Raw genomic sequence first — 11,650 nt, forward strand, 5'->3', positions numbered from 1 at the left:
TTGACCTCATGATTCTCATTTGCTCTGACATGCACTGTGAGCTGTAAAGTCTTATATACAAATATAGATATAGCTATATGGCTTTCTTAATCAAGTCTAATCAGTATATTTAAACACAATTGGACTGTAATGAAGGTGTAGAACCATCTCAAGGATGATCATAAGAAATGGACAGTACTTGAGTTAAATATATGAGTGTCACAGCAAAGGGTCTGAATACTTATGACCAGGTGATATTTCAGTTTTTCTTTTTAATAAATCTGCAAAAATGTCAGCAATTCTGTGTTTTTCTGTCAATATGGGGTGCTGTGTGTACATTAATGAAAAAAAAAAGAACTTTAATGATTTCAGTGAAAAATTTAAGGGGCTCTGAATACTTTCCGCACCACTGTATATAATATGTATATAAACAAACAGTAAAAAAAAACAGTATTAGTAATAATAATAACTGTATCTGTATTTTAAAATGGGATATAATTATTACATAAATATATGTAGAATACCAACATTTATTCACAATTCTCCATATTTTATTTAAACATTAAATACATAGAAAGTCGTAACTTATTTGTATCATCTGGAAGTTAGGTATATGTCAATCAGAGGTGCTTAGAAATAAATAAAAGCATTGTAGAAAACAGATAAGTATAGTCCAACCTAAACATTGAATTCCATTACGCTCAATAAACTGATTAAAATAAGTCATATTTTTTATAAAAACTCATTTTAGTCTTACAAACACATCAGTTTTTTTAATTACAGCAGAGTCTCTAACTCAGTCTTATATCCATAGAGAATTAACAAAGTGTCGTCTGTCAAAAAATAGAAGTAAGATAACAAATAGCCTCTACAAAAGTTAAAAACAATCAGTAGTTTGAGTAAGCCTCCACTGATTTCCTTTTCTTTTTATGCTTGGTTATGTCTACTACCTCAGTTGCAAAAATAATAATACACATTTTTATTACTTTCGCCTACAGGTTAATTTCTTTCCTCAAACATCTTTAGAAAAATGGCTCGTCTTTGCAGACCCATTCATCTGGCTTGTATACAAAAACCGGGTTACTTTTTGTCTTTGAGTTATCTTTTCTGAAAGTTTTGTCATGATCACTCTGACTGCTTGTTCTAGGTCCCACCATATTTATTCGGTTACTATTGCTGTCTCTCCTGCAGGCCTGCTCTTTCACGATGTAATGCATAGCAGATTGCAAATGTAGGCGTTTCTTCCCCATCCCATGTTTTACCTTTGCAGTCACAAGTGATTCATGGCAGGGTGATAATGAACTTTTTATGTTGGGATATGTCACATCCTGGTACGTAGTTACACATTTCATTTCTGTATTATCTTTCATTTTAGGGTTACTTGTATCGATGGGAAACTGTCCATCTTCCTCTTTTTCTCTTTTTATATCAATGCATCCTTGGTAATCCATGTCTTCTGTTTTGATGGGTTTCTGCTCATGATCCTTCAGGTACTTAGGAGATGCCGTGATGTCATAACTATATCTCTCCTCATTAATGGTTTGATGTTTTTTCTCGTGGCTTCTTTTCGTTGCAAGATAAAGGAAGCGCTGGGGACAGAACGAGCAGCAATACTTCTTTTCTGGATTGGGACTTAGTGTTGAGTTGTCAAAGCAGGAGCCACTTTCCATACAGCTGTTGCAAATGTAGTCACCACCAGCTGGAGCTTCACCAGGGGGACCCTGTTTACCACAGGTACAGCAAAAGCATGGATGAGAACCAATAACATGAGCCCTCAAACCCGTTTTAGTGATGAAAGAGCTATCGCAGATGTCACAGCAGTAGGTGGCCCTGGGGCTGTTTAGGTTAAGACTGAGCTTTACTTCTGCATCACTTCCTGAGATAATCTTTTCAGTCTTCCGTTTGCCCCTGTCGAGTTGGGCCTCAGTCGGAGCAGAAGCTTGATCCATTAATGTTTCAGAAAATTGGTGAAACAAAGCCTTTCTTTGCTTCAGTCTCAACCTTTTTCTTTTCTTTTTAGCCTTGTAAGAGTAGTAGGGCCGCCAAAGAACATCAGCTGTGTCACAGTCATTGGGACCGTCAAACAGTTTCTTCCTGGTGCTGGGGGTGACGTCTGGCTTTAGGAGGCCTCCGAGACTCTCTGAACTATCACTCACCCGATGACATTGACCTGAACGTTGTATTCCTTTGACGTCTCGAACTTTCATTTTCTTCTTCGGAAAGAGCTTGGATCCTTTGATTTGTCTGCGGATGATGGCTTCATTGCCTATTTTCACTGTTATCTGACAAAGCGGAATGGTATCACCATTCATGGACGGCCCCGGGCACACTGGTTTAGCAATGTAGGTCTCAGTTTTGGACCGTCTAAATTTATCATGCCTGACATTTGCTGTTGACCGAAGTAATTTTTTCATATTCTCAACCTTTTTTCCAGAAGCTGATAGTTCGCCTAACTTTTTAACAGTATTGAGAGAGTTTAAGAGTGCCACATTTTGACCGCAATGGTCTGAGTTTATCAATGGAGACGGATTGTTCTTGCAAATCTCCAAATCATGTTGCGTAGACAAGACATTGTGGTTGATGATGGTAGAATCTCTAGTCTCAGTTTCTAATTCACTATTCAAAGTTTGATCAACCTCTTGGTCACAAGACCTCCCAAAGCTAATGCGAGGAATCACAGGAGCCACTGTCTTTGTTGTTGCCATGAATGTCAAAGGCAATGCCACAGCATCAGGCTGGCTGGTCTGTCTGTTCTCTTCCAGTAAAGGCATAAGTAAGTTGTTATCCAAAGACGCTTGGTCTCCCCCTTCTGTACTTTCTGAAAAAGTATGACTGTACGTTTTATATTGTCTCTTTCTGAACTTCATTGGCAGAAGCCTGTAAAGTTTGATTGGATAAACACTGGCTTTCAAGCCACCATTTGCAGATTTCTTCTTAACAGATAAATTTGGATCAATGCCGTGAAATGACTTCTGATGGTTTTTTAAGATATAGTACGTCATGAACGTCTCCAGGCAGAAAATGCACTGGTAGCGTCGTTCACCAGTATGCCATATTTCATGCTTGGTGCGATACTCTGCCAAAGCGAACACTTTATTGCAGTAATGGCACGGATAGGCTCTTTGCCAGGAGTGCACATTCTCATGCCTCTTTAAACTGGATAGAGTGACATAGACCCGCTTACACACACTGCAGTTATATTTTCTCTGAGTTCCTGCTGGTCTCACTGCCTTTGCATTCCACGGGCTGTCAACTATAGGGGGCTCTGTATTAAGAGTGTTCAAAAGGTCAGTGTTAGGCTGTACCTCAAGGATTTTTGTACTTGAACCATCACCCAAAGAATGATCCGTCTCTTCAACTGAAATTTGACTTTCTACTGCAGGTGACGTCCTTGCAGCTTTACGGCAGAGTTGCTCGTGATTGCGCAGCCGTTTTAAGTGAATAAATTTCCTGTGACAGAACTTGCAGAACAAATGGCTGACAAAACCCTTTTTGTGTACTTCTGAGTGAACAGCTAGAAGAGCGTTATTTGCAAATATCTCTGGGCAATGTTCGCAGCTGTAGATCGAGATGTTCTCCTCTCGATGTGGAGAAAGGGTTGGTGGTCCTAGATCCGTTTGACTGCTGTTGGTGATTAAGCTGGTCGTTTCACAGTTTCCTCCTTCTCCTTCTGAAAAAAGTGGAGGTGGGGTTCTGGGTGCAGTAACTTCATCAATATTGCTATCAGTTGAAGTTGTTACTTCTTTGTCTGTCTGAAGTTCAACTTGCGTTGAAAGAATTGTTTTACCCAAAATGCCTCTTAGTTTATGGCGTTTTTTAAGTGGTCCCGTGTTCTTATAAAAGAGCATCTTGGACTGTAAAATTGCTGGCTTACTGAGCTTCCTGTTTTCTGACTGACCGCTGTCTTTGCTTTCAGTGGATTTATTCACTGCATACGAGTGCTCTGAGAGGGCCTGAGTCGTCTCATTGTTACCATTGAGACAGGACGTTTTAGGGCAGCTGGATGGTAGCTCTCCCACATCTGGGGACTGCCTTTGCCCACTGCTTTGAACTAAGGGGGCAAAAAGGTTATCCCCAGGACAGTCCTCAGTTATAGAGAAGGCATTAGTGATACGTGGCCCTCTAGAACCGTCCATATCCTCAGGTCTAGAAACTGTCTTTATATTTGTAGACACTGGTCCTGGGCTGACTTTAACACCATCGTCATCCTGTTTCTCTTGTTCGGCAAGCTTCTCCAAAAAAGGAATTCCGAGTCTTTTCCCAGCTGCTACGAGACCCACCGTATCTCCTGCACTGTGCAAAGTCACTGTAGAACAATAGATGAAGTTGAGGATGCTTGCAAACACCTCTGACTTCAAGTCCATCAGCTCCAGCACCTGTCCAGAGCTCCACGTGTTGGGAGCGGTGAGGGCATTTCTAAAATAACCACTGCAGGCTGCAAGGATGTTCTTGTGGGCTCTAAACTTAACATCTTCTACCACAATGGTAATGTCACAGAAGAGGCCATGTAGGCGCTGCTCATTGAGTTTGCTTAGCACAGCGTGGGGATGAGCACTGTCCATCAGGTTCTGTGTGCACGGGAAAACCACTCTCATCTAAATAAGACAAGGGAAAAAAACGTACATTAAGTTAATACATCCTTTACAAATTAACTGGCATCACGTACAGTACAACATCAAGAAGCTGGGTTTATTCTAGTGTTTTAACACTAGATGGCAGTAATGCCCCATTGGTCGGCTTCAAGTTCCGGTCAGCTCATCAACACATCTGTTTTTTGGAAGAGTCTGCATGATGTCGAAAAGCTTTAGGACAGACATTTAATGGATATAATTAATTAATAATTTTTTAATTTTAATTTTATAATTTATAATTTTTCGGGTTATATGTACACAGGACAGCCGACAAGTATATAATAAGAATCTAACACAACTTGTAACACCTTTAAATTATCCTCATTTCCAACCATCGAAACCTTCTCACTTTGAAGGTAAATGTGATCTCCATCTAGTAATGTTCTTCAGTATGCCCTCACATTCATATCACATTTATGTCAGTGGCATTTGTGGCAAGTGATTGGAGTGTACATACTCCAATCAGGCTGTTCCTGTAAATTCACAATTCACAAGGGACTCAAATGTTAAACATATTTCACTGTAGAGGGAAATAAGACCTTTTCTTTTCACTTCTCTCAGTGATTTTTTTTCCCACAGTGTTTTTAAGCCTCCAAAGTATTTCTTAGTTTTCTGCATAACCTTGAGTGTGACACTGTATAATTAGAATGGAAAGCTTATGACCTATCTAGTTTTTTCAGCCATCAGTCAGCTGGGAAGGGCTACAACTACCTCTACTTTCTTTAGCAGGATAGTGTTCATTGTTTTTTTTGTTTTTTTTTTAAATTGTTAACCAACGTCAAACATACTTCTAATTTTCTCACACATTTTAACGTTTTAGAATGTAGATATATTGTATTTAAAAGTGAACAACATTTATTCATTCATTTATCATACTGTATTATTATTATATTTATTATTATTATTATTTACTTTTTTTTTCTTTTTTACATAATCGTTTGAGTTTGCCAGTGTACGGTTAATACAATATGGCTGCCATTTTGTAAAGCATCTCATGTGGGTGAAAACATATCCAGCCTCCTGCCCTCTGTCTCAGACAGGCCTCCGTTGTCATGGCAACATGCTATGGCGCAGCAATAATTAGGATTCAGCGATATGGCGATTGACTTTGTTAACAGCCTGCATTTTCCAAAAATCATTCTTAATATCCCACCTTGACTCAGAACCTTTGACACACAGCAAACCATGACGCTGTTGTGGTTTGGGTTTAGCTCTGCGTTAACATACTTCATGTCTTTGTATTAGTCAGTGGGTCTTTGTTTGCAGGAGAAATACCTGCTACCTTAAGGACCTTCTAATATGGTAACCCTAAGAGATGTGCAGTACCATACATCAATTTTGTCTCTTCAGTAGGGACAGTTTTTGTCTTTGCCTTAAGGTTGCATTTCAAATTAAATGCCAGTATTGCTTTTTGGAAGAATTGTACCGATTGGAGCAGTTTGTTTGAACGAAAATTTGAATTTGTCTCTCTCTCTGCTCATGACTTTGCCACACCCATGTCTGATTTTATTTCTACAGTATCATTCATGTGAAGTTATTCTCTTTCTGAACATCACTGCCTTTGCACAAAAAGGCCAATCATCAAACCACAAACCAAGAAATCTAAAGCATCAAGGTGGTCAAAAAGCGAAAATGAATGTAAAGGGCTTTTTCATGCACCTTTTCAAAAATGACTTCTGCAAAGACACAGGTTATTAAGTAAGGAAAGCCCTGATAAACATACCTTAGTAAACCTTAGAATGCGATGCAGAGAAAACAGGAAACGATATGATGCAGTATTCCGTTCGTACTACATATACAGCCGGCTGTACATGTAGAACAATTTGGTGAGAGCAAAGGCGAAAGTAGTTTTCTTTTAGTGATGGTCGCTGAACAGTGTCAAAAAGCACTGCTCTTTTTCTGACGTCTTTCTTCCTCTCCCTCCCTCTCTGTGTGCAAAAGACTCCAGTTCCAATGTCCTTCGCTTCTTTCCATGCAGCCCAATACCTGGACCCTTTCCTCCTCTTACAGTCCCACTTGGTGCAGCTGCACAGCTGAAAAGATAACTTGCGCCGCATCTACAGCATGTAGCACATCCAGAGTATCAAACAGTCTTTGTGTTAGCTAGGCAACTGAAGCCATCTCACTCTAGACACTGCGCAGGAAGCTGCAACTTTTATTAAGCATTGCAGAAGGCTGTGGGAGAGCGAGAGATGCTGGGTGCTACATCACACGCAGTAGTCGATGCTACAGCATCAGAAAATGCTCAGCTGCATAGCTAATAGCAGCTTACGGTGACGAATGATCTGATGAGCAACAAATATTGTAACAAATCCCACATTACATCATCAGCTACTTCTCCATGAGAACTGGACGAATGTCTTTTGCACAGAAATACTATATCTTTTGTAAAAAAAAAAAAAAGAAATGTCATAATGTGCAGCAACTATGCCAGCACCGTGGCTCGCTAGACCAATAGTTTCATGCTTCTGACGTTGTATTACACTGTAGCCCCTTCGTCCTTGCATACACAGTCATAGTGGTTAGGTAACGTCAAATCTAAGAGAAGATAGTCGTGATCTCTGTCCTGCTGTGTTTAACAGCAGTCACAGGACAAGTGCTGCCCGGCAGTGGCAGCGATTTGAAAATGAATGCAAGACAGAGAAAAAGCTGTGTTGTCAGCCTAGAGTCTGGGTGTAGATATATATACAGGCTGCAGCAAGATACACAAACAGCAGATGCGTCAGCACTGCAGACGAGGGGGAGGGGAGGAAGCTGAATCCGCCATGGCACTGCGAGTCTCCGGCTACGGAAGGAAACAGCTTTTTTATTTACATGAGTGAGTGTGCAGTCTTGTAACTGTGTGGGCCTTCCCCTTGAGTTAGCTCAAAACCAATTTGAAACAGCTTCTGACAATAACTGGACATTATGGTCTCACTCAATGTAGAATGCTGGAGATAAAAAAAAAAATCTCTCGCTTCTTTTTTTTTGATATTATTTACTGTTAAAGTGAGAGAGGTATTTACTGAGTTACGGAGGTTAATAGTAACTCGTGTAGTGCTGAGGCTATACCTCAAAAAGTAACCAGAGAAAACCCACAGAGACCCGCCATTGCAATTTACTATAGAAGATCTGTCATCAAATAATCAAACCTGTTACATGTAATATACTATATACAAGCAGTTGTGATGTAAAAGGGCGTCTGTGTCTCTATTGCTGACCAAGCCGGGTTGCTGCCTACAGTGACTGCCGATCGAGAGGGACGGACATAATGTAGTGTAGTGCAAGTCAAAACCTCATTGTCGAAGCCCTATCACTTTTACCACACAACATATGGCTGCACGGAGCAAACACAAGTCACTGACTCTTGCTTATAAAATAACTGCAGGGAGCGCTCCGGTATATCTAAACTCACTGATAAAGGCTTATACACCCAATCGGATGCTGCGCTCATCACAGGAGTGTCAATGTGTCTTGTGCCCCATCTCTCCTCACACAAGGCGATCTCGGTCATTCTCCACCCTGGTTCCAACATGGTAGAACAAACTACCAGCTGCCACAATAGCAGGGTCCTCTCTCTCTCTTTTTTTCAAGAAGCACTTAAAAACGTTTCTCTTCAAAGTAACAACTCCTATCCTAACAGACCCACTAACATCTAACACGCACCTCTTCTTACTCTATGACCGAATATGACTATAACTGTACTTTTTTTATTTATTAATTAAATGTATTATTTATTATTATTTATGTATTTTGTATGTTTACTGTAGCTTGATTGTTGATTAACTGACTCAAATTGTTTGGATAAAAGCATCTGCTAAATGCATTTGAAACAGCTTCTGACAATAGCTGTTGCTGCTGGTTGCCTACCAAAACATTTTTGCGCAAAAGGTCAAATACAGTCTCTCTGTTGCTTGCTCGTAATGACAAAAGTGCACCTAAACCGTTCCCATTAGCTAAGGTTGGGGCCCTTCTTCTTCACTGCTGCCTAATACAGCAGAGGTCTCGTGTTCCTGCTGTGTGTGAAGTTTGCCTTTTGGATCTGGCTGGAACTACAGCATCACCTCTGCTTCATCACTGACCGATCCTCATAACTGAGAACTGAGACGGAGGCTTGAAGCAGTAACTGTGTCAAGTCAAAAAGGATAAGCTGAAGTGTGACTTCTGAACCTGACTTTAGTGGCTAAGGGCTGCTGTGGTATTCAGGAAGTTGGTCTCAGACACAGATCCTTTATTGTTATGTAATTAGCTTTTTTCCCCCCTCTCCTGGTCCAGGCTTAACCGGAGAGACGGTATCAAATGTTCATGAGATAATAGGCTATAGTACCTACCAGTCTGGGTTTAAAGTGAGATGTCAGATGACGCTGACCTGTCATGTGGGTATTCAACATCGATGACGTTTGTCAATGATAGTAATTGACCTGTTGACAAATATGCTGTAAAACATGGTATTTTATTTTAGCTCCCTTAAAGTATGTCATAGGTTATCTGTGAGAAAAACAAACAAACAAACAGGATAACCCCTTAAGTAACTATGCATCTGTCAACACACCACGTTATTCCCAATCCACAAAAGAATTATTAAAGAACACGGTGAAAAAGTGCACTGCTTTGACTTACATTGCTGTAGCTGGCTTGTGCAGGGTTCCTGAGGAAGAGAATGCTGTCAATCCCCAGTTCAGTAAATGTGTTGTGTGTAGTCTTTTGGCCTGGGTACGGCAACCAGAAAAAAGGCACTTGTTTTGCACACGTTACCCTGTACTTCATTTATTTGATCCTCCTCCTCGGATCATCTGATTCGTATTTCCCTTGGCAAATAGCTCTCTCTGCTGGTCACATTGTAAAACACAACTTGGCAACCCGAACGGTTTACATTGCCATCCTACTGTATATAGTAGTACTCTAGCTAAGAGTATGTTTATAATTTTTAATTAATAACACACTAAGCCACCACTGCCCCAGATGTGAACATTATCAAAATGATAACAAATGCATTTTTTAAAATTACAAACAATAACCCTTTGAAAGCGTTTTACTTCTATTGAGAACACCATGTTCCAGAGAATAAATCTTTCTTTCAATTGTGTTTTAACATGTTCCAAAACATATATTCCAAACATATATATATAGTAGTACTCTAGGTAAGAGTATGTTTATAATTAATAACATTAAGTTACAAGTTACCTTAAGTTACTTTTTTGTATTTTTTTATTCATTTACTTTACTTTAACTCAATGCATGTTTTAGAAATATATTGTTCCTAGGGTGAAGAGTTAAGTGATGTTCCAAACAGCTCTTAGCATTTCCCACTGCTTTTGAACAAAACTACCATGTCGAAAGAACTCTTTTTCAAGCATTTCCCACTGTTTTTGAACAAAACTACCATGTCGAAAGACACATCCCGTGGTGGTGGAAAAGACGTTAAGTCTGTTTGAATCATTGGCATGCATCAAACAGAGAAACAAAAAATGTGTCGTAAAAAATAAATTTCCTTTTTTAATTTCCTTTTTTAATAATATCTAACAATGATGAATCGAATGAATATGAATGAAAAGTGGTAGCCCAGGCATTTCAAAAGCTCAATTATGTACTTTTAAATTTCCTTTTTTTTTTAATAATATCAAACAATGATGAATCGAATGAATATGAATATGAATATTGAACGAATATCAAAATGATAACAAATGCATTTTTTAAAATGACAAACAATAACCCTTTGAAAGCATTTTACTTCTACTGAGAACACCGTGTTCCAGAGAATACATTTTTTCTTTTAACTGTGTTTTCTCCTTTCTTTGTTCAGACTGGCAGACGGGATTCCAAACATGTATTTTTTAAACTGGTTCTTCATTGTGATACCCATTAGTTTTATGTTGCATGTTTTGCCCTTGTGCTGCAAAGAACAATACAACATTTTGGTTGTGGTTCTTTAGCCAAAAAGCCTGAAAAACTATCGTTTTGAAATCAAGTCCCTAACAGAAATTAAGTCCCTAAAAGGTTGAACGTGTAAAGATGATGTCCAAGGGGTTAATATGAAACATTTCCCATGACCATCCAGTAAGTAAATACCCAATATTAGTTTAATTGTGCAATCACTTATAATAACAATTTATACACTTCCATTCCACACTTTGGGGTCACCCATAGAATTTTGTGTTCCATTGAAACTTTTAACTTTCACAAGAGTTACAAAATATACAGGAAATGTAGTCAAGACATTTAGAAGATTAGAATAATGATTTTTATTTTAAATAATAATTATTTAATAATATTTTTTTTAAAAACTTTGGCATTCTAGCTGTTGATTTGTTGAGGTAATCTGAAGACATTTCAACCCCACTACTAGTACTTCAGACTTCCCACAACTTGGATTGACTTGATAGGCACTTCTGGCGTACCATATGGTCAAGTTGCTCCCAGAACAGCTTAAGGGGGGGGTTGAGATCTGCGGACTGTGCTGGCCACTCCATCACATCTTCCTCTGTCCAATGTCTATGTTCCTTTGCCCATATACTCGTTTCCTTTAATTGACCAGCTTCAGATATGGAATTTTCTAAGCCACGCTACCTAGAAAATCAGGATCCTCTTCACTGTAGATGTTGACATTGGTGTTTTGCAGGTACTATTTAATAGAAAACTGCCAGCTGCCGCCTGCAGTATTTCTCAAACGAAAGACTTTAATGAACTTGCCGTCTTGCCCAGTTGTGGACCGTGGCCTCCCACTTCTCCTTCTACGCCTGTTTCTGCTGCTCTCTGAAGAGAGTAATACACACCATTTTAGAAAATGTTAAGTTTCTTGGATATTTTCAAGCTTTCATTTCTAAAAACAAGAATAGACTGTTGAGTTTCACACGAAACTTCTGGGGTGTTTTTTGGCGGCCATTTTGAGAGTATAAATGAACCCATACTGTTCTGTTTTTTTGGCCATTTTGAGAGTATAAATGAACCCACAAATGAGATATTGAGCTAGCTCAAAGGAAGGCCAGTTTTATAGCGTCTCTAACCGTTTTCAACTGCACTAACATAATTGCACAAGGTTTTTCAAGGGTTTTCTAAACGTC

General features: G+C 39.2%; 1 protein-coding gene across 2 annotated transcripts; it reads right to left on the minus strand.

Annotated features, from left to right (window-relative positions):
• Window positions 1–508: 508 nt before the first annotated feature.
• Window positions 509–9,340, minus strand: zbtb38 (zinc finger and BTB domain containing 38). 2 transcript variants are annotated; one of them, XM_008309846.3, is made up of 2 exons: window positions 9,210–9,340; window positions 509–4,574 (listed from the first exon to the last, which is right to left on the minus strand). In XM_008309846.3, exon 2 carries the CDS (start codon window positions 4,572–4,574, stop codon window positions 1,002–1,004), a length of 3,573 nt encoding a protein of 1,190 aa, XP_008308068.1. In that variant the 5' UTR covers window positions 9,210–9,340; the 3' UTR covers window positions 509–1,001. The 2 variants fall into 2 exon arrangements, with proteins under 2 accessions (XP_008308068.1, XP_008308069.1); XM_008309847.3 differs by lacking the exon at window positions 9,210–9,340 and adding an exon at window positions 6,334–9,197.
• Window positions 9,341–11,650: the final 2,310 nt, after the last annotated feature.

The sequence above is a fragment of the Cynoglossus semilaevis genome, chromosome 4 (assembly GCF_000523025.1).
Source record: "Cynoglossus semilaevis isolate Cse_v1.0 chromosome 4, Cse_v1.0, whole genome shotgun sequence".
Taxonomy (NCBI): domain Eukaryota; kingdom Metazoa; phylum Chordata; class Actinopteri; order Pleuronectiformes; family Cynoglossidae; genus Cynoglossus; species Cynoglossus semilaevis.